At 37.0% G+C, this 24,491-nt stretch overlaps 1 protein-coding gene across 1 annotated transcript in view; it reads left to right on the plus strand.

Moving 5' to 3' along the window:
• LOC306956928 (guanine nucleotide-binding protein subunit alpha-14-like) overlaps positions 1-24,491 on the plus strand; it is a gene marked incomplete at both ends in the record, with an annotated part of 56,842 nt that overhangs the window by 23,964 nt on the left and 8,387 nt on the right. The window contains 2 exon segments of the mRNA XM_079548259.1: positions 6,661-6,695; positions 6,699-6,845. Coding sequence (XP_079404385.1) covers positions 6,661-6,695; positions 6,699-6,845 — 182 coding nt within the window.

The raw sequence follows: 24,491 nt of genomic DNA on the forward strand, positions 1-24,491 counted from the left end.
GATTTGCACAGAGATATTGTATTCTGTGCTTATAACGAGGCAGAGCTCACAAAAAAGGAGTTGCTGGAAGGAAAAATAGAGAAGGAAGACTGTGCACTCTACTTAAGGTCAGGGTAGGGAGCAGAAAGCTTTTAAATTAACTTGTGTTTTGCATTATGAAAGGTCAAAGGGTAAAATTGAATGTCTCTGTTTTCTACTTACATACCAGTTTGATAAGCTTTTAATGCAGGCTAACCGGATTGGATCAAATAGAACAACGATAAAGAAATAACTTAAAATTTCTTAAAAAATTGAAAAGATATACATGCTACAAAGAACTTAGAATGTAGATGACACTTCAAACCAGACTTAATGGTGGTTTTGGTGCTCATAAAAATGGATACTTGCTTAGCAGTTTTAATTCGTATATAGGCTATAATTTTCCTGTTTAAACTTAATTTGCATAGTGTATAGTTATATATGCCTGATGTTGTGCTTTAAACTAAGGTAAATCAATTTACTTGAAATTTTCTTTAAAAATATTCATAGAGAGCACTGCTATAATGTAATGAGACTGTTTATTCTGACCTCTGTACACATTTAGGCCAGCAGTTCAACCTGGATTTATCAGTGCATTTTTCCCATCAAAAATAAGAGTTTTGCAGGCAGTGGAAAGGGCTCTGTGTTTTGGTGTTGTGGGTGTTTTTTTATTTGTTTGTTTGTTTGTTTCTTCTGTTGTTCTTTTTCCAGATGAGTTGTATCTGAGTTGTATTTACCTTAAAATTGGCCTGCCAGGGCTGCTTTACTGATGACTGTGGAATGTAACATAACATCAGCATTTTACTAAAACAAATTCATTTGAGAATTTGTGTTTCACCTTTGTTCCATCATGTCTCTGTATGTCCCATCTCTCTCAACTAAACCAATAAAATGCCAAAATTAAAACAATCCCAAGCATTTTTTAAAAAAAATAATAGATATGTTAATCTTCTCACAGAAAAAAATATTAAATATTTTTTATTGATTATTGATTGATAGAAAAGAGTGAAACTACTCTTTTCTACAGCCTTCTTCTGATGAGCACTATAGGTAGTGTAGAATAGTGCTGTGCTAGCAGTGTCATAGAGACTGTTGAATGTTACGTTGTGCACGGGAAAGGTACATCTTTGAAAGAATGTCCACAATGGATAATGAAAAAATGGGGGATAAGGTCCTAAAGTAAGAACTGTTTTCAGTGGTATATGTTTTAGAGAAAATGGCTATGACATACAAGTAATAATTGATAACATATTCTACTCTATCTGGGTCTTACTATTATTGTTAATGGTTGAAGTCCTGGAGTCACATGCTGTTTCACTATGGAAACAGTATTTTACTGAAATATAATGTGATGAAATGGAGACTTGGAATATTTTTCTGTTTTGTTAAATCTGAAGATGTGATTTTTACAGAGGAAATTCTTCCACTGTGTGCTACTGATGTATTTTCGACACCTAGTGGTACTGCATGTAAATTACTTTAAGCTTTTTACTGGACATGTTATCTTACTGGCCAATCCTAAAGCTCAGCTGGAATGTATTTTATTGTTTAACTACTGAAAATTTACAGGAAAGGTTTTTAAAAGCTTCAGCTCTGTGCCTGAGTGGATCATGGAGCAGATAGCTCCTTCTGGAAACTATTTTAAGGTACATGCAAGACAAGGAAGTGTTCTGAAACAGCCAGCATCTTCTCCAATGGCAAATTGTACCTGACCAGTCTGGTGACTTCTACAGTGGAAAGACTGCATCAGTTTATCTAAGCTATCTAGCTGACATCCTTATCTCCACGTTGGAGATATACCCATTTGAAGCATGGACTATATGGTGGATAAGAAATAACAGCATCACAGAATCACAGGATCGTAGGGGTTGGAAGAGACCTCTGGAGATCATTTAGTTGCTAAGTAACCCCCTTCTAAAGCAGAAAAGTGTACATGTAGGTTTTGAAAATCTCCAGAGAAGGAAACTCTACAACCTCATTGGGCAGTCTAGACCAGTGTTCTGTCACCCTCGCAGTAAAAAAGTTTTCCCTCATGCTTAGATGGAACTTTCTGTGTTTATACCTGTTGCTCCTCATCCTAATGTTGGACAAAAAAGTGCCTGGCACCATCCTCTTGACAGCTACTCTTTATATATTTAAAAATGCTGATAAAATCCCCTCTCAGTCTTCACCAGGCTGAACAGCACCAATCTTTCCTCCTGAAAGAGTTATTCCTCCAGGCCCTTCAACATCTTTGCAGTCCTCTGTTGGACTATCTCCAGCAGTTCCCTGACTTTCTTGAACCAGGGAGTCCAGAGCTAGGTATAGGACTCCAGATTTGGCCTCAACATGGCAGAGTAGAGAGGGAGAATAACTTCCCCAGATGTAGGACTCTATACTTGCCCTTGTTGAATTTCATAAGCTTCCTCTTTGCACAACTGTGCAACCTGTTCAGGTCTCACTGAATGGCAGCACAGCATTCTGGTGTGTCAGCCATTCCTCCCGGCTTTCTAGCATGAGCAAACTTGCTGATGGTGCACTACATCCCTTTATCCAAGTCATTGATGAGGATTTTGAACTGGACTGGAAACTGAGATTCCCAAGGATCAGTCTTAGCAATAAAGACTGAAGCAAAGAAGGTGCTGAGTAACTCTACCTTCTCAGTGTCCTCTTACCAGAGGCACCCGTCTTCTTCAATGGAGGAGCCACATTTTCCCTAGTCTTACTTATGCTACTGACATACTTACTTAAGCCTTTCTTGTTATCCTTTACCTCCTTCAGCAGATTTAATTCAAAAAGGGCCTGTAGCATTCCTTGTTGCATTCCTGCATGCCCTGAAAATTTTCATATATTCATCCCAAATGACCAGCATTCCAACATTCTGTAGATATTATCCTTTGGTTTGAGTATTATCATGAATTCCTTGCTCATCCATGCAGTTTTTCTGCCTCCTTTGCCTGGCTTCTTATTTTCAGCTATGCACTGATATTGAGCTTGTAAGAAGTGATGCTTGAATGTCAACAAGATCTCCTGGGAAATCATACTTTCCAGTGCTATATCCGTGACATCCAAGTAAATTTTTAAAAGAGTCCCAGTTAGCTCTCCAAAATTCTGGGGTTGCAATCCTACTTTTTGCCCTATTTCTTCCATGTAAAATCCTGAACCTCACTATCTTGTTGCTGCATACAAGGCTTCTCCCATTCTTCACAACCTCAATCAGCCCTTCCTTGTTTGTAGGAACAAGGTCCAGCACACATCTTCTCATTTGCACCTCCACCACCTGCATCAGAAAAATAACTTCAATGCATTGCAGGAACATCCTGGACCACATGCATCTGGCAGTGTTGGTTTTCCAGCAGTTATCAGGGTGGTTGCCAATGAGAACCAGTGCCTATTAATGTAAGGCTACTTTCAGCTGTCAGTAGAAGACCACATCAACTTCTTCCTCCTGATGAGGCAATCCATAGTAAATACTTAGAATGATGTCACTCATATTGTCCTCCCCTAATTCTCATCTAAAAACTCTGTCCATTTATCTTTCATTCCTAGACAGAGCTTATAACATTTCAATTGCTCTCTCACAGGCAGAGTGCCTTACCTTGCTGGTCTGTCTTTCCTAAAAAGGAAGTAGCCATCCATGGCGCTGTTCTAGTCACATGAGCTGTTCCACCATGTTTCCATGATCACAATGAGATTATGTCCCTGCAACAACACACAGATCTCTAGTTGCTTTTGTTTATTCCCCATACTGTATGCAGACACTTCAGAGAAGAAAAGGGAGCAGAGGATGCAGGTTTCCCTTAGAGCGTACAAAAGAGTCCCCCACATCTGTACACATGCTTGAAATATCTGGCCTTCTGGCTCATGTCAGGGGAGGCAGCTAAGGAACGTTCATCACTGTTCTGGTTGACCTGATTCTTTACCCAGTTAGTTGCAATGATGTGTATTGCCATTTTTTACCTTATTCCACAAGCCCTACAGTTTAATGCCTGCCTCACAAAGTTGTGTAGCCTCCTGCCACAATTGCCCTGTTTCTTCTACACAGTTGGATCCCATCCCTCCCTGGCAGGTTATAAAATTCATAGAAAGTCCCACTGTTGTAAAAGCCAAAACTCTAATGTTGGCACCAGCCATGTAGCCGAGAATTGATATGTCCATTTCTGTCTTCCGTCTTTCCTCCAACTGGCAAATTGTACTGTGCACCAGTTTTCTTCAGTTGTGCTCCCAGAGCTTTACACTATTCTTAGATTCTGCCCACATTGAGTCTTCCAGCTTCGTGCTATCATGAAAGAGCAATAGTGGATTGTAGTCCATTATCTTGATAAGCTGCAGCACTCTCTTGGCAATGTCCCTGATCTTGGCTCCCAGGAGGCAGCAAAACTCTTGTGATTCATTGTCAGGTTGGGAGAAGGGATCCTCAATGCCTTTTAGTGGGGTGTCACCTACTATAAGCATGGGGCATTTAGTTTTACAGTATCCACTGCAGGCTGTCTGAATGGTTTCTTCTTGTAGATCTGAGGTTGCAGAAAGAGGATTGTGGTCGGTGGTTATTGTTTAAGTGGAGGTTGGTGATGAATGGTGTCCCATAGGCATTCATCTTGAGATCAGTGCAGTTTAATATATTTTTCAATGGACAGTGGAATCAGGTGCACCCTTGGCAAGTTTGCAGATAAGACGAAGGGATCTGCAGGCTTATGTGAACCTAATGAGGTTTGATAAGGCCAAGTGCAAGGTGTAGCGCCTGCGTGAGGACAATACTGTACATGAGTGCAGACTGGGAGAGGAACTCTCTGGAAGCAGCCCTGCAGAGGACTTCAGGAATCTGGTGGACAAAAAGCTAGACATGAGGTAGTAGTGTGCACCTGCAGCCTGGAAGGCCAACGGTATCCTGGGCTGCATCAAAAGAAGGGTGGCTCGCAGGAGGAGGGAAGGTATTGACCACCTCTGCCCTTGTGAGGCCTTATCTGGAGTACTGCATCTAGATCTGCTGCCTCCAGCAAAAGAAAGGGATGGAGCTGTTATAATGGGCACAGAAAAGGTCAGAAAGATAATCAGAAGGCAGAGAAGGCTCAAGGGAGACCTCATGGTAGCCTTTCAGTACTTAAGCGGAGCTTATACACAAGATGGAAATTGACTTTTTACATGGTTTGATAGTGATAGGACAAGGGGAATGGTTTTAAACTAAAAGAAGGGAGATTTAGGTTAGCTGTTAGGAAGGTTGGTGAGTCACAGGCACAGGCTGCCCAAAGAAGTTGTGGATGCCTGGAGGCATTTAAGGCCAGATTGGATGGGTCTCTGGGCAACCTGATCAAGAGATGAGCTTCAAGGTCCATACCACTTAATAAAACCAAGCTGTAGCAGCATACTCCTGTTTAGAGTTTTGTTGCTCTCAGTGTACATGCAGGTATAGAACTGCGGAAGCCTCAACAAGAATCAAAGGGAAGATCAAACTAGAAAGCATCATCCATATAAGAACTGAAATGAGGTGGTGATAACACTTCAGTCTAGAAAAGCTGTAGCTGAAGGGGAGTATGATAAGAGATTAATAAAACCAACAGTGTGTAGAGAAGGTTGATGGGGAAATTTATGAACTATGAAAAGCATGTATGAAGGTGGAAGGATCCAGGCTCCAAATGAATGTTAAAGTTTTAGAGCTCTGAAAGCCCTTACTAAAACATTTTGAGGATGAAAAATGTTTCCATGACTTTAAAGACTTGCCAAGTACTTGAGATACAGTAGGGTTGGTTAGCTAATAGATAACATTACCAAGCTCAAAGTTTTAAGATACAGGGAGGGTTTTGTAGGAGAGATATTGTATATTCTTTCCATGTTTTTACTGCAAGACTAAAACATGGCCACCACTTACAGACTGTGAAATACAAGCCATTGCCTGAATGACAGTAGATGTGAGTCTGTACAGACATTTTCCTGTTGTAAGTCTAAGAGGAGAGAGCTGAGGAACAAGGCTTTCATCCAGAATAATATTACAGTACTGCTTAAAGCAATATGTAAATACAAAAAATCTATATGAAAGACGTAAGTTCCCCAATGACTTTATAATATCTGCTTGTTAATCTTTTTTTTAATAGTATCATTATTTCATATAGTAGTTGAAAGTAACAAGTGTGCTTTATGTAATGTGAACTAGCAAGTTTTGCGTCAGTATTTGTATAAAAGTCAGTAGAAACATTAAACTAAGTAACATGACCTAAAGTTAAAATTATTCTCCAAGTTCAGAATTATTGCAGACTTTATTATTAAGATATAAACAGTACATAAACTTTGCACAGTCTTTCATCGATGAGGAATTTCATCTATAAACAAACATTTCTATTTCTTGTTCTCACCTGTCTTGCTTATTTTGTAATATGGCTTCAACCTACTGGATGCTTATGTTAATTTCTGTAAGATGTATTATAAAAAGATACTTCCATGCTTTTTTTTTTAAAGAGAAAACCAAACAAAGCTACCAATATTTTGATTAAAACATATAGATTATAGGAAACTAAAAAATATTACCGCAGTTAATGATGACTACTATGTGGTGGGATAAGAAGCACGTCTTTGTATATGTATTTACAAATATTTTCTACTTCTGGAATCTGCAAAGCCTAAACTGTTGTAGTTTTTTTTCTCTCTTCTTCTTCCCACCCCACTTCACAGGGACAGGAGAAAGTGGAAAGAGTACTTTCATTAAATAAATGAGGATTATTCATGGATCAGATTATACAGAAGAAGACAGGAAAGGCTTCACAAAACTGGTTTATCAAAATATATGTACTGCCATGCAAGCTATGATCAGTGCCATGGACATGCTGAAAACACACTACACATCTGAAGAAAATGAGGTAAGACAGTACAAAGAAAATTCAAGTTTCAGTGCATGAAATTTCAGCCTGTACATGAGTGATCTGACTCATAACTAACTGCAAGAAGAACATTAAATTCTGCATTTCATGCAATGAGTTTGATGTCCCACAATCTGAATGTGAAGACAGGCAGGGAAAGATGGGTAAGGGATGGAGGATGGGCAGGGAGAGAGGATATTCACTGTTACAAGTTGGTAACAAGTAATGAGCACCAGTAATTTTCTTTTGTAATCTAATTTATGAGTTAATAATACATGGTGGCTTGTCAGTAGCACTCCAGAATGAGAAGCTTTGGGTATATTTTATAGGGAAGAATTAGAATTAATAAATAGAGGTATGCCTTGAAACATGCTATCTTTTGTATTTCAAAGTAACCTCTATGAACTTAATTAACTTGAATATGAGAATGTCTTCTCCAAGCTTTTTTTCTTTTTTTGTTTAAACTTACAGGAATTATTTTTGTTTCAGTGCTTAGTATTGTGGAATTATGCAAAAAAAAAAAAATCTGCTTCAGTTAAACAATTTCTTGTTCTATTTTGTCTGCTAAGTCAGTTGCTTCTTTTTTCTTAATTTTATTTTTGTTATGAAATACAGACAGGTTTTTAAACAAGACTGGTTTTAGAATATGGAGATTTTGCTCAATATCATGAACATCATGTAAGCAATTTATTAGATGTTATTTCTTTGAATTAAGAGGGATTTCCAAGTATCTAATTTTTGGTGTTAAGATAGGAAAGACTACCTGTAGGGAGTGTCAAGAAGTAAAGTTGTAGAATCTGTGGATTGGTATTTTTAATTGAAGTATCATGAAAAAAAAAAACGTAAGCAAGCTACTTTTCATTGAAAAATATGATTGAATGAAGAATATAAAGAACAAAATTATGATTAATACTTTTTGCTGTTTAGTTGTTTTGTATTTTGTATTCTTCTTTGGGTAATGAAAAAGGATAGGAAATGTTATTTGAAGTAGAGATCTAGGTAATTACATTTTTTTTTAATCACAAAAAGAACAAATGGTATCAACAGGAACAAATTCTGGAGTTGAGAGAATTGAGAAGTAGGGATTTCCTACAGAATAAAAAATTCTGCTTGTAGAACACCTCTAGAAATTGTATTTATAAATGTAAACTTGTGAAAAAGTAATTCATTTTAATTTTGTATTTTCATGAAAAGGGATGATGGTAAGAATTTATTTGAAGAACTACATTTCAAGTACATCCTACCAAGTTTTGGGATTTGTGTTTCTTTTCATTTCCAAAACAAATCTGTATAGGTTTAGTAGATACCAAAGTTTTTCTCATTCTTTGCTCTGAGCACTGGGCTGGATACGTTCCCATAACACAGTATTCTGGGTAAATTGTGTTCTTGCTGGTTGCTGTGCCACCATTGTCTTCCATTTCAGAAGGTTGTAATGCCATTTGCACAGTTTTTGAAGAGGCACAATTAGGTCTGGTGTTTCCTTATTGAAAAAGCTTATTAAAAGACCTGCTAAGAACAGTTTTACGTGCTCAGGTTTGTTGGCTTTAGAAAGCGAATCATTTTTGCTTCCATGTAGAGAAACTCCTGAGCGATAATTCGGTAATAACCGTGTTCGTGTTACTGTCACCTGCAGGAGACAGCTGCAAATATGCCTTTCATTTAGGTGGTGAATTTAAGACAAAGTACTATGAATCTTGTATTTGATTCCATGAAATGATTGTAAGCCTGTAATAGGCAGCTATTGACAACACAGTGATTAAATAGAGGAGCTATACAGCTCTGGTGTCAGAGTTCTATTGCAACAGTGTGTCCAGTGGCCATGGTGTAATTATCCAGTGGTCTCCACGTTTCAGTTTGTTGATTTTCCCCACATCATAACTTCTTTTTCCTGAAAAAAAAAAAAAGAAAAAAAAAAGGATTAAAAAAAAAAAAAGAAATCCCTCCGACCCTGTTATTTATTTGTTTGTCTGATTGACTTTTTTGATTTGCTTTTCTTAACATTCATGTTGTTCTTTGACCAGGTCAGGTTTCCTCTTCCACTGTGGGCCCTGGAGTTCCCTGCTGCCAAACGTCTCTTCACATGATGCTTTTGTAGTGAAAAACAGATTGTTCTGTGCTGAGTGTCTCAGCCCTGTAAATGCAAAGTGCAAATCTATAACTTATGGATATACAGAGTGCCCAAATAAGCCTCTTAACATTTGCAAATAAAAGCAAGTTTTATAAGAGGGCTCTAAAGGGTTTTTACTGATGTTGTCAGCTACAAGTATTAAGTTGTTTGCCTTTCTACAGGTGCTAAACAAGATGCTAACTAAAACTATTTGTGCTGCATTTACACAGGAAGAAGGGTTTGGTTTCTGTTGCTCTTTAAGTTTCCTGAACCTTTCATATTAATTAAGCAAACAATTTTTATCCTAACTTCATCAGTTATGTTCTTTGAGATATTTTAACTCATCCTCAGTTTTCACATTCTGGCTAAAGAGGATTAATCTTGCAAATGCTTAGGAACCTAATATTTTAAGGCATAATTGTAGTACTAATTGAACCCTACTTGATTGAACATACTTGATGCTACTTTAGTGGAAGTACCCAGGATTTGAAAAATTTTCAGGTATTGATTCACAATTTAAAAAATAATAATAATAATAATAAATGACTAACTCTTTGATCCTGATGATTTCCTGGATCTTCTATTACCAGTAATTAATTTTATTTGACATTTACCTGTGTTGAAGAGTAGAATGCAACTTCTATGAAGTTATGAAAACGGAAGTTGGTAGATTCCTCTTATCTGTTGATAAATTAAATATATTAAATTACACTTCTAAGAAAATATTATACAACTGGTAGGGGTCAGACACCTAATGCTGCTAGGATTTAAGGTTATTCATGTATTTCTTTATGTCTTCATTCTCTTTAAGAAATGCTTAGCTTACTTTTTGTATTTTTTTTTTTGCTTGCTATATATTTGTTTATATATATATATATAAACAAATATATATATATATATATATATATATATATATAACAAATATATATATTTGGGTTTTTTTTGTTTGCTATAAAATTTTGTAGTTACTCATTCTGAGCACACCCTACCATGCTGCCAGTCTCATGTCTGATCATTTGTCTGTGTTTTTGGAATGTATATTTTTATTGTTATTTTTTTCTGTTATACCTGCTCTATAAAACTTCCTAATAGAGTTGATCTAGCTTGGTTTAGGGGAGTGAGACTTTTATTATTGGAGTACTACAGTAGATGGGTACAAGCTCTTCAGAAAGGGTAGGCAAGGTCTTTCTACTTAACAGGCAAACTTCACCATAAGATGAAGAGATTATGCAAACTAAGAGAGGAGTATGTATGTAGCCAAATTGGTACAGAATCTTTCAATATGAGACAACAAACATAAGTGAGGCCATGCTGTCTGAATTGGATCCAGAATTCATGAATACCCCTGCTTAGATTAAGGTAAAACAATATGCAGAGGTGCACACACAGTTATCAGTGTTAATGATTGTCTATATGCTACAGTTACTCAAAAAGTATTGGTGTGGCAGTGTGGTGATGGACTCTACTGTAGTTGCATAGCAAAATCATTTATTATCTGCACTTTTACACTCTACAGACTTTTATACCGGCGCTAGCTTAGCCTGGTAGTTTTCCACTGTTCTCTGTATCCCAAAGCTGCTTATGCAGAGCAAGTGGTTCACAATCAAGTTTGGCACAAGTGGTCACAATTCCCTGACAGCTGTTGCTAAGTTGTAGTTACTTTCTCCTGTGCATTCCGGGCTTGTTCGCTTCTCCCAGGGTTTCTTACTGACCAAGGTGAGAATGCTGCCATCCTTGCTCATCAATGGGGATGTCCTTGGTTCTCAGCATTGCTTTTTCATGCTGTTTATCTTGCTTCACAGCTTCTGCTCTGAATAGTCTTTCTTGTACCCCCACATATTTGCACACGGATATCCCTGAAATATTCATACTCTTAACACTTAGAATCTATCTTAACTAAACTATACAGGCCTAAGGAACAGAAATAAGCCTCACAACTTTTAACAACTACATGATTTAAAACCTTGATGGGGGAGGCACTGGAAAAGAAGGGGACAGACAAGTTAGCAGGGTCTGTGGTGATAGAACAAGGGGAAAGGGTTTTAATCTTAGATATAAGGAAAAATATTTTACAGTGTGGGTGGTGAGGCACTGGAACAGGTTCTCCAGAAATGTGGAGGATACCTCATCCCTGGAAACTTTCAAGGCAAGGCAGGTAAGGCCCTGGAAACCTGATCGAGCTGTGGGTATCCCTGTTCATTGTAGGGGAGTTGGACTAAATGACTTTTAAATGTCCTTTCCAACACCAAGGATTCATGATTCTAGAATTCTACAAACTTTATGAGAGATACAGCTCTTAAGAAAACAAAATAGATCTTGCAATTACTTAAAAATTTATGAGAAGAAAACAACAAAAAGAGAAAACTGAGAGAAAGGGAGAAAGAATGTGAGTCAATGACAGTCACCAAGAAAGTGACCACACAAAGTCCTTCTTGGGCATCCTTTTACACTTGTTAGGTTTGCAGGTACATTATCCCAGGGTCGTATATAGGTGAGTTTGCAATAACAAGTATTCCAAAAGCAATTTGGTGGCCAAAACTTTCTTGTAGGAAGGATAGGCCAGTTTGTCAGTGAAGCAGGAATTATTGTGTAGAGGACAGCATACCACAGTCACTGATATTAGCCTTTTACTAGATGTCACAGCAAAAATCTTGCTCTGCAGCTGTTTGAACCATTCCAAAAGTCAGAAAGTGGGTTTTTTGGTCCTTTACAGGAACATAAAAAATAAAAATCTCTAGTAGTAAATTCAATTCAATTCTCACTAAAGCGTTCCAGTAAAAGGTTGCTCTCTTAAGGATGGATGGAAAAGACTTGTTCTGTGTCAAGTTTATGCTTTGTCATTGGGGTATCACTTCATAGTTGCTGGGTATCTTGGAAAGACATCTCTTATCTTCTGTTCTACTGTGATTTAATTACTTGAGTTATTTTGAACTATTCTCTTTCATCCCTAATAGTTTTCTCACATAGAAGCATGGCTCCAGTCTCTTAATCAGGATCAGTTTTAAGCTTCTTCATGGTATAGGCCAGTTCAAGAGACAGCATGGCTGTACTAGCATAAAGCTTTTATTCAGATGTCTTGGTGTGACATAATGCCTGCCTTAGAGGAATGTAAAGTATTTGGGACACTCTGCTTTGGTTGGGAGCTCTGCATGAAAACAGATGGAGCCACAGTGGAGTGCAGGGCACTTTCTGCTGCTTCTGTCAGCCTAGTGTCCTTCTTTGCCTAGGTACAAGTTGTCTTAAATTCTGGAATAACGCCTTCACAGTCATCACAGCTTGTCACAATATTTGTAGGAATTTTCTGATTGTTTCTGTAGTAAAGATGGGGGCTAACAGTAAATAATTGTATAAGATAAATAATAAATGGGCAAAAAAAGGCAGATGGAATTTAGTGTAAAGAGAAGTTAAGTAGTGCATAAAGGAGAGCAAGACCCAAATTCCATACAATTTTATACATTTTTGTGCTACGCAAGGCATATTTTGGATCTTAATAGATCATTCCATCAAAATCAGTTTAGCACTTAGTAGTTGTCCAGAAAAAGAAAGGAATTGAGATCTTAGTAGCAGTGTGTAATTCTTCACTTGCCTAAACCTTGTTTATTGAGTGCAATTTTTATTCCCTACTAGTAGAACCATATAGTAGGCCTAGAAATTTATTTGTGATTTTGTTTGTTTCTGCTCCTGGATTGTTAAATCTTCAGTAGTCTGTATTTGAAATAGACAGTGTTTTCTTGCATATTCTAAACTAAATTGATGTTGATGAAATGCCAACTTTTAGGTTTGTTTGGTTTTGTATCTTGTGAGAACTTGATTAAAGATCCAAAAAGAATGGAACTATGAAAGGAAATTTCATTGAAGTAGAAGATCAAAAGACCAGCCCTGCAGAGAAGGATTTGGGAGTCCTGGTGATGAAAAGCTGGACATGAGCAAGAAATGTGCACTTCCAGCCCAGAAGACCAACAGTATCCTGGGCTGCATCAGAAGAGGTATGGCCAGCAGGGAGAGGGACGTGTTTGTCTCCCTCTCCTCAGCCCTCATGAGGCCCCATCTGGAATACTGATTCAGGTCTGGGTCTCCTAACACAAGAAAGACATGAAGCTGTTGAAATGGGAGCAGAGGAGGCCACAAAGGTGATCAGAGAGCTGGAACACTTCTCCTATGAAGACTGAGGGAGTTGGGATTGTTAAGTATGGAAAAGAAAAGGATCTGGGGAAACTTCATTACATCCTTGCAGTACTTGAAGTTTATAAACTCCCTTTTATTTTATTCCTTTGAGCTAAATTCACTGTTGCAGATAACACAATGTACATGTACTTTTCAGCCCAACTATTATCCTTAGTGCTTCCCAGCATCAGAGATCCTCCACAAATGCAGTGATAAACTGGCTTGAGGAAACTGAAAGCTAATGCCCTTCAGTAAAAACATCCCTGATGCTCTTATCTTCTCCATAGTCACAACGATGCACTGAAGTTATTTGTCTGATTTCAGCAGAACAAAATTTTAAAATAATACAACAATAATGAAAATGGGCAGTGAGATCAGGAACATTAAAGGAAACCCATCAAGAAGTACAACAGCACAAATGGGATGATGCACTTTAAAAACAACAACAACAACAACAACAAACTCAAGAACAAAGGTATTAAGAGAGCTGGGATGTTGAAGAAAGCCTTCAGATCATGCCCTCAGGTGATTTAGATTGTTTACCATGTAAAATACATTTTCTTCAGTGAGTTTACCTATGGTGTGGAGCTGTATTCAAAACTTACGAGATTTTATTGGTGCTTACTACTTTTCTTGAAGTTTTACAGTTTTGATATCAAATTTTTGAGCTCTTTAAAAGTGCAACTTTTTGCAACTATATAGATAACTTGAAACTCGATACTATGTCTTCAAACTATGTCTATGCTATATCAATAAAGGCAGAATTTTAAAACTGATTTTTAAAATGCATCACAAGGCTAAGGTCCAGTTTCTGATTGGTGGGAGACCAGACTTTGCAGCAGAAGAAAAAGCGTATTTCCAATTTTAAGTTCCCCAGTACAAGATAGAGATTGAGAAACAGCAACATGTTCAATGAATCGTAGAATAATCTGAGTTGAAAAGACCTTCAAGATTATCAAGTCTAACCGTCAATATGACCTACCAAATCCCTTCATGAAACCAGGTTTCTTAGTACTACTTCCACCCATGACTTGAATACCTCCAGGGATGAGAACTTCCCTGGTCACTTCCACTTCCTTACCTAAAGAAGGGTAAACCTGTCCAGGCCACGGGCAGCCAGTTTCCCCAGAAGAATACTGTGAGTGACCTCAGTCCTGTTTTAAGCAGGGATCAGAGCAGATGATCCTCAGTGATCACCTCCAAACTGACTTACTTGATAAGCATATGCACTGGCTTCCATTTTCTCTCCATTTTACTTTTTGATAATGTTTTTTATTCAGGAGTGAAAAATAATTTAAAAAAATGTAGAGTGCCAAAGTGCCTAGAACATACTTTCTTTTTCTTTTTCTTTTTCTTTTTCTTTTTTTTTGGGGGGGGGGGCGGGGGAGAGGGTGTGGAGTATTTTATAGTGGTTTTATTTTTGCAGCCTATTTTCGCAAGCCAGGATTCTTAGCTGAGGAGGATGCTACAATAATTTACAGTAATAACATACCACTGTTCTATTACACTTGTCAACCACAATACAAACAAGAGAAATGTGACTTAAAATTTGCAAGACAGTTACAATTTAAAAGTAATTTCTTTGGAACTGCATGTGTCTAAAAGTTGTCTAAACTTATTAATTTGCAAGGATTTATTCTGAAAGGTTTCTGGCATTCTTTCTAGTAGACAAACTTCTGGGTGGTCTTGGAATGCAGATCAGAACCTTGTAATGTATTTTTCGTTTGAAAAGTATTGCTTATATTAGGAAAGTCTATTCTGAACAATCATGAATAAGTGATTGGGCATTAGAAAATAAAGATCATTAATTATATGAGTGCTTAAAAATAACTGTTTCAGAGACAAGAGATTGAACAAACACTGCAAGTAAGATATTAGTTTTCATTATAGCTATAGAGGAAATAATTTAAAATTTGTTTTTCCACAGAAACTGAATGGTCAGTCAAGCCAGCTGAATTTCACTTCAGTTCATAAATCCTGTTCTGCCAAATAAAACTGGAAGTCCACCCAATTCTATCAATGAGCTTTAGCGTCTATTAGTGAGCTTTTAGGGAAGGTCTTTGAGATGTGATTATAATGATCTATTATGATGATCTTTCCAGTGTCTGGATGTTGTATGAAATAGGACAGAGTCCTTGGTCCTCCTGGTTTTTCATTTGATCTGTCAGTTAATTTTTCAATCTCCTAGCACTGTGTGAAATCCTTCCACGCTAGCTCAGTGTCATTATTAGCTTTGTCCGTTGTAATTACTTTCAGACACTGTAACCTTTGTAACAGTGTAATACATTCAGGATATTTGAGGAATGGAGTAGCAGGTATCTGACTAAATTTGCTGCTGAATGTTCCTCGGTGAGGACTGATTATCTAACTCATTTTTTATTTTTTGTCTTTTATCGGCTTTTAATCACAAAATTTCCCTCCTGTTCTTCCTCTGTGAAATCTTACTATCTCTAAGAGCATTCACTTATGGGCTTTTGTGGAAGTGTATCCAAGTGTAGTATACAAGCTGTGTCACTCTTAATGTACTTAATGATTTTTTTTCAGAGATCTGGTAGATATCTGAGCTAGGGCTCTCCACTTACAGAAGCTTACTCTGTGCTTTACAGGACTGCAATATAGGGTAGGTAAAAACACCTGCTAAAAACTATCTTGGAAGCAGTTTTCAGTGAAGCAAGCATCAAGGGATTAATTCTTCCACTTCAGTTTTATACACTAGGCTGCATATATACATGTGCTGAAGAGTGTCTTTTTCTGTAAAGTGAAGAATTGTCATTAGGGCTGAAATCAACAACACAGACTTAGCTGTTGCTGTATCAAATATTTCAGCACTTGTCTTTTTTTGTTTATCTGCCAAGATATCCTAAACAGTCAGGCTTTGTTGAAAATGTGACACTTTGCACTGACTGGTGCAAAAGAGCAACATTTGGAAGTGGTTAGTACAAAGCAGAATAAACTGAAATTCAAGTTACTGTTTTTCAGGTAAGGGTTCTAATTAGGAGATGGATGGAATGTTTCTTTCCTTTTTTGTTTCTGCTAATAAAATGAATTTGAGGTTAAAAGACTATTCCTGAGCTGTTTAAACTACCATCCAGAAAAAGGAGACGCTGTTTTCTAAGTTTCACTAAAGATTTACTTTTTGAAAGTGACATTTGGAAGTGCTGGTCCTTAGGAAATTTTATACCAGCAAACTGTATGGAAAGTGTGCATCTCTCAAACATCTCATCACCTGACTATCTGTTTTTCTGCACTGCTGGAGAGGTGGGAGGTATTTTCACATCTTGGAAAGGGGAGATTCCGTCAGAGATTATTTTTGGATGGAACAGCATGACGTCTGTTCTGTGGGAGCATACTGACAGTCTTCTCTATCAGGCACAATATCATAGTGATAGGACAAGGAGTAATGGCCTAATATTTGTACATAGGAAGTTCTACACTAATACGCGAAATAACTAATTTTCAGTAAGATGGTGGAGCACTGCAATAGGTTGCTTTGAAAGACTGGGAAGTCTCCTTCTACAGGGATATTCTAGACCTGTCTGGACACCTACCTGTGTGACTTGTTGTGGGGTACTTGCTTTAACAGGAGGGTTGGGCTCGATCCCTTGAGGTCCTTTCCACCCCCTGTAATTCTGTGATTTTTGGACTTTTATACTTCATCACTACCAATGCACCCAGCTGGAAAGAATTATAGTGATATTTTCCCATTCTTAGACAAAAGTGAATTAGAAGTAAATAATGTGTGAGCTGCCATGAAATCCAGCTATTTTTCCAGCAGAATTATTCTTGAAAGTTTATTAGGCATTCATTTCTAACATGTTTTTATGTCTAAGGCCACAGAGGTAAAAAGAATTAGAAAAATATGGATTATAAATGTCACATCTTTCAATTACAGCATTCTTACACTGAATAATCTATAGACACTGAAAATACTGATTAATGTGGAAGTAGCATGGAATTCTTCAATTTTCATAAATATATTTCTTGACTTAAAACTCCATGGCACTCAGTCTGAAAATTTATGTGACGAGTCATTTAGAAAGAAAAATATATTGTTTCTGTCCTGTGTATGTAAATAAAACGTTCTAATCAATAATTAGTAAATCATGACCTTTGTCTTTGTTACAAGCAGTGTTTAATTCATGTTAATGTGTAAAGCTAAAGGGATGAAATGTATTACATGAAATGTATGGCTCAGAAGGGGATAAATAAATTATGAGAAGTGGTTAGGCATGCTCTTTGTGAATAATTTCTCAGTGTTTTGCCCAGAAGCTCTGCAACACCGAAAGACAGAAATTCTTCTGCAGAGCTAAGTAGAACATATGATTTAAATTTTCACAGCTTTTGTTCTTCCATTCATTTTGTATCTCCTTACAATAGCAGTACTCTTGAGGACAGAGAAGTTTAAGTTCCTCATTTTTTCATCGTAGTAAATTTCATTTGTTATTGTAAACTGTTATCAAGATGGACAGACGCGTCTTTTGTCCTGTCATATTGATGCCAGCCCTGATTTTTCAGGTGGTGCGACTTTGCTCAGTTTTTTTGTAATTTCCAGTATTTTCCTCAGGATATATAAAATCATCAAGGTGCTGAAGAAATCGAATTACTGTTTGCTAGAGACTATAAGCTTGGATTATTTTTTATTAAAATAAAGGATTGTTATAGGAATAGGATGTGTGAGAGCAGACCTCTGTTGTACAGTGACTTTGTCAGCAGTGAGGATATTTGCTTGTGTATCTGGGAGATATGCTACAGCCCCAGTGTCTCTTCAGTTAGATGATCTCATTAGTTAGCAGTACAACAAAAAGAAATCTCATTCTTTTTCTCTTCAAAAGTCAAAAACAAAACATAGATTTCTCTGATTTTCCATATTTAGGCAGATAAGAAGAAAGAAGAAACTAGACTTCCATGGCTATGGATTTATAAAAGCGTAGTGGAGGGTAACAAACAGGCAACATCTCTCATGACAGTGTTGAATTAATCATTTTATTAAAGTCTAATCAGTGTATTAATCACTTAAGCCATGTATTTAAAAAATGAAATGGAAGCTGAGAATATACGATAATTCAGAGCTTGGCTAGAGAAAGACTAGTAGATGATCTCATTAACAGAAGTCTAGCAAAGGATATATACAAAAACAGGCATAACTGTAATATTTGGAGCTTGCTTTTCTGCTGGGTACTAGGATGAACAGCACTGTCTGGTGCCCTACAAGAGCTGGAGGACTTAAAGAGGAAGCAGTTCACATTGGAACAAGGCACGTGATGTTCATTTGGGCTGTGAAATGTCTGAATCTCTTTAGAGATTAATCTCTTTGGGCAGGGATATGTTATGCTTGGCAGTTTTCACCTGCTGTACAAATTGATGTACCCATACAATACTACAGAAGATAATGTCCAAGTAATTTACTTTAGCAAGGAAATCAGAGAGCTGAGCAGCTTGGCTCGGTGAGGAAGCATGTTCTTCTAAGGACATTGTCCTTTAAAACAATCCTTAGCAATGGGTGAACATCAAAAAACTTTAAAAGTTCAATTTAGTTGAGATAGCAGCAGCATCTGAATTAGCTACGTCTACAAATATGGACTGGAAATTTGGTTAAGCAGATTGTTATATACTGTATGATATCTAATGCTTCCTGTGTTTAATTTTTTTTTTTATTTTTTTGATGTTATGCTTCTGTGTTACTTCATAATGAAGCAGTTTTTTGGAAGAACCAGCCAGTGTATAGTGCAGTATAATTAAAATGCTAATTCTAAGACGTGAGCTGGCAAAGTCTCATAAAGTAAAATACAGTTTTGAAAATCATCTACCACTGCCAGGTAGACCCAAATTTTCTTGAAGATAATATTTTATTTGATTAGTACATCAATATCTCGATGTATACTGAATTAATATGTAATTTTTTTTCACTATGAGATAATATCCGCATTTTACTGTGTTTCACGTTATGAACTGAGAACTGAAAAAAAAGATAATAGACAAATTTATCAAGATCCTGTGTGTCTAACGGAGGCTGGACTCTGAGACAATGCAATTGAAAACACAGGGCCATCTTTTACAATTTAGAGTAGTTATATTAGTCATATTCTCAATAATTTTCTTACAATTATGCAAGATACTTAATCCGATATATCTGGTGAAGCTGTATATAGATATATATCTCTCTCTCTCAACAATGCATACCCAAAAATAACTGTCCACATTTCAAAACTATTTCTGAAAATCGTTTGCAGCACGTAAATATATTAGTGGGACAGCAAGGAAATTCTTCAGATGCGAAGTGGCTTGTAAAATACTTACAAAATATTCAACAAGATTAAAAAAATTGAAGAGTGGTGGGTGAATATTCTATGTCATTACCAGGTACTAAGTGGTTATAGAGATACAGGATTGGGTCCGGAAAGAATTCAGTAGAAATGTACAATGTTTTTTTTCTTCTGTTCAGCTGGCCAAAAGTCCCATTTCCTTCAGATTTTCTTAACACAAAGAATTCCAGGGTATGGTACGTCTCTTGTAATTTTAGCACATGTTTTAGGAATAAAATATGATGTGGATTCATTCAGGGTGCCTGTTGATAGTTTGTGAGGACACGCAGTTTCTTCTTTGTTCAGGTCAGAGCTCATTATGTCCAAAGAAATGCGGGGTTCACCAGGGATGGAAAACTGTGCCTAGAGACCTAATGACATTATCTTATTTCAGGAAAAATTTGTTTTTCATTGTTTTTCATTTATTTATTTATGAGTATTCATTTCATTTATTTATTTATGAGTAACTGAGGTATTTCAGATGTGCAGAGGCCAAGTTGCTGGTTTGTCAAGAACTATTTGCAAAGAGATGAGAAGTACATGTACCTGTGTTTTTAGGAGACAGTCCTAGGAAAGAAAAAACATTTCTTGTTTTGAAATGCTCTTTGTTCTACCATGAAGTCTAAACAAGCTGGGTCTTGTTTTCTTCTGCCTAAGAAGCAGGACCTTGGATGAGAAGACTGGTGTTTTGTTGAGTAACTCCATGAAGAGCTGGAATTGGCTTTTTCTGTCCAGTATCACTCAGGAGTGTGAACTCCACCATTACATGGCCACTAGAGACCAAGCAGTCACCAATCATGATGCCACCAATCAGTTTACCTGTGTTTGGTGAGCAGCAGGTCCAGCATTGCATTCCCCCTGGCTGGGCTGTCTGTTCCTTGGCTTTAGGAGTTATCTTTGTTTCAGCAGCCTCCTGGATTGCCTACAGCTCTCCTTTCTACCTTTCAAGCAGATATCAGGGTGTTTGAAATTCCCCGTTAAGACAAGAGCTTGCATTTGAGATGCCTCCTGTAGCTGAAGGAAGAAGGCTACATTTAGCAGGCAGTGCTTGATCAAGTGGCTTGTATTAGACCCCAGCCACAATCTCCCTTTGTAGTTTTAGTCTCTAATTCTCATCCATAGGCTTTTGATTTGCTTGTATCTATTTTTCAGGGACAGCTCTCCACAATCTATTCTTTTTTTTTTTTTTTTTGACATGGAGGGCAAAGCTTCCTCCTTTCTGTCCTTTTTGAACAGATTGTTGCCATTGATAATCACATTCCAGTAATGGGAATCTTCACACCAGGTTTTGGTGACAGCAACTACATCAGGAAGTTCTGTTAGAACAGGGGCTTCCAGCTCCTCCTGCTTATTTCCTAAGCTGCATGTACTGGTGTAGCTGGGCCTCAGCCTTTATACCTTCTTGGAAAATAACTCCTTAATTCCCTTGAAGCATTGTTCTGAGTTTCCCTATTGCCTTCTCTTATTGCTTTAGTGATTCCTGGCTCATCATCATAGGATTTCACATGGCAGCAGGTTGAGGGCCCCTTCTAGAACCATATCCCTCTAACCTACTATTCTGTCTCACACTACGGCTTCGGCAGGCTCACTATCAGCCCCCACCCTGTCTTTGAACCTAATTTAAAGCCCTACCAACGAGCCCTGCTAGCCTTTGCTCACGGATCCTCCTTTCCTTTGAGAAAGGCAAACCCCATCTGGTGCATTTGACTGCACTGACTTTTAGGCTGCTCTGTTGTTTAAAATTCAAAGTTTTTGCAGCAGCAGCAGCCATGATGCCAGGTGTTTGTCAGTAGGATCTTTCCATTCCTTTCATTGTTCTTGCCCAGTACAGGAAGCAGATAAGAAGATGATCTGTGCCCTCAGCTCCTTCAACTGATGTCCCAAGGCTCTGAAGTCCTTTTTGATGCCCTTTGGAAATGCTTTTAGCTGCTTCATCGCTCCTCATGATAAGAGAATTGGCCCAGCATACTGGACATTCATTTCCCTGCAGGGTGGTGTCATCTACAACTAATACCCTTGTCTTTTTCTATGAGGGTATAGCCTTGATACTTCTACCAAACTGCAGAGTTTAGAGATTTGCACTATCTCTTTTTCTTGTCTTCAGCTGGTTGAAAAACCTCTTTCTGATTCCAGGAGCTCTTATGTAAACATTAGTCATATCTTTAAGTATCTATTTGTGTCCTCTTATACTTGCATTCAGTGTGGGAATTCCAAAGTTTTAAAACTTTACACCTCACAGATTAGTAGCTGTAAACAATTCTGGGTGAAAAGTTTTCTTAGACAAATAATTGAATTTGCTGATTTGCCAGAAGATCATTCTTTTTCATCCTATTATTTGGGTTTTGACTTGCTTTGTTTCCTGATTATGAATTCAGTAACTGGGACTCCTTCTTCAGCCGAGGAAATCCCAAAGCAGTCTGTATCAACAGGAGTTCCACATTTTAGACCAGTTGAAAGGTTAGTGCTAAGCACTGGGCTGTGCAAAATAGAGAGGCAGACATTCGGATCTGGGAATCTCATTGCTTCCAAGGAAGGAAACCAAGGCATGGATGAATTTCCTATTCCTAGCCAACTGCATTTTAGAGTTATGTTTTGATTTGAGATGAACGTTATCTAATCACAATTTTCTGCCCTGAATTTTATTCCTTCCTTTCAGGAATGTACACATAATGTACCTCGGGATAATTTTATTCACACTTTTCCTGAGTCACTAAAACTCTAACAGAACTCCTTTACAGTCAGTGGTGGAATATGTTTACAAATTATCTTAATATAAAAATCCCCTTCCCTAACAACATTCTCCCTAATTTGGATCATGATTTAGAAATACATTTTTTAATTCTTGAAACAGTTTTATTAAAATGTATTGTGGCTAATTCATGAGGCTTTTCTATTTTTTGTGCACACAGGAAGAATCTGTAAGTATTATGTCTGGTTTCTAAGATGAGTATTTTGTGATAGCACAGTGTGCTTTGCTACCTTACTTCATCCCTTGTGATTCTTAAACCCACTGACTAATGTCAGCCAAATTTACAGATAGGGACCTCAAAGGTAATTAGGTTTTGACAGGTATTGCGGAAAAGGTGGCTGGTTAAAGGAGAAAGTTGTTACATACATCTTGGTATATAAAAATAAGCTGGCACAAAAATACTGATCAGAATATTTAATGAGTATGTGCCAATTCTTCAGTGCTGAAGAAGCATTAGTTCTGTACCTCTACAGAACCTAAGAACGGGTTTTGTTAGTTTTTGTGCTTTTCCTTTGAAACAGGAGACATTCATTCACATCTTCACCCTAAACTTGACTGTCTTTTCTCATAATGTGCTGCAGTAAATCAGAAGCTATGTGCAGGATTTGCTGGATTAAATTCTGTAGCCCAAATTAATCCATGCTCCAGATTTAGGTAGTCAGGATGATTTCGCCAAAGAGATCTTTGTTCTAGATTTGCTTATTTTTTAAAGAAGATGAAAATTCATTTTCATTCATTTTATTAAGCACTGCTAGAACACAGGATAAAATTATTTTAAAATAACTAAAATAGGATACAGGTATGTGAAGTTTTTCTGAGCTTCATCTACTAATGTATTTGCATTACAGTGTAAATTTTGGCATCACAGAATTGTAAGCATATTCCTCCAAGTAGAATCAATACTTCAAAGAGTTGTCATCTTCTTGACATGATGTCTGATACTATGCACAAAATTAGAAGGAAGGGACTAATTGGAAAACAGCAAACAGACTGAAACTTTTCTTCTATGCACAAGGTGGTGGTGTTTGTTAGTCCAAGGACATCTTCTAAGAAAAACTTATTTTCTTTTATACCAACTGTGCTCTTGTTAGCTCATTGCCAATATTTGCTTTAAATGAATACTTTTGGTGAAACATGAAAGAATTAGTGTAAGTAACAAAGCCAAACTAATACAGTTTTTGTTCTGAGGCACATAGTTACTTGTTCATATTTACTGGTTCATATTAGTCCTGCCTCTGAAAAGGCTTTGTTCTTCCCTGTGTGGCCTAATCTTTCATGAATACTGGTATCATTTTCTGAAAATGACATTAAAAAAAATATAAACACGTGGAGTTTTTAAGCCACCACGTTCACTAATCACAAAGTCAAGAAATAGAGTGAGAGTCTAACTTCTTGTTTTGATGGATCATGAAAAATCAGCTACTGACCATGTGAAGAGGCTTGAAAAAACTACTGATCTAAACCAACTACTGATTTAAAAAAATGTAAGAACCATCTCTAAAGAAAAGCAGGGTTTTTTTTCGTATTTCGAATAATTCAAGAGTTCATTTATTAACATCCCTCCCCCAGTCCACAGGCACATCAATTACATTGATCTAAATCTTCATATTTGTGCAACCTGATCTTAAAGCTCTTCAGCAATGCAGATTGCTTCACATCCTTTTCCAAGGTTTATTGTTACCATTTTATCCTATCTGCTGTGGTCAGAGAGAAGAATTTTTCTCCTTCTCTTCTACAACAGGAACAACAAATTCAATTCTTTTATTTTTCCAAGAAAACTATAGTATTTTCTCATATTTGAATGAATAAGTTTATTTGATAAGCCATTTCCTATACTTTCATCTGATGCTACTTGATTTTGTTCTTTGTTTTTTGGATTGTGAGCTGAGAACTAAAAGTAATTGTGTCACTTGTTACTTTCTGAAGCTAAGAGGGGCATAGAGTATAGAGTATTCTCACACATTTCTCATAGCATTAATGTTCTTTCCTCCTTCATTTCCTTCCTTCTTTCTTTTTCTTTCCTCCCCTTTCATCCTTTTTTGCTTCCTTTTCTTCTTTCCTTTTTTTATTTCTTTCTTCCTTCATTCCTTCGTCTCCCATCTACTTTCCCTCCTTTTTTGCTTTCTTTCTTTCTTTCTTTCTTTCTTTCTTTCTTTCTTTCTTTCTTTCTTTCTTTCTTTCTTTCTTTCTTTCTTTCTTTCATTTTTTTTTTTTTTTTGAGAGGATACTGTTTCTTATTTTTATTTGCCTTGTGACTCAACCCTCAGATCATTTTTAATAGAACTTTTTAATCATCTTTTAAGTAAAAGAAAAATGTGTGGAGA

This window comes from Tetrao urogallus, assembly GCF_951394365.1.
Source record: "Tetrao urogallus genome assembly, chromosome: Z".
Lineage (NCBI taxonomy): Eukaryota > Metazoa > Chordata > Aves > Galliformes > Phasianidae > Tetrao > Tetrao urogallus.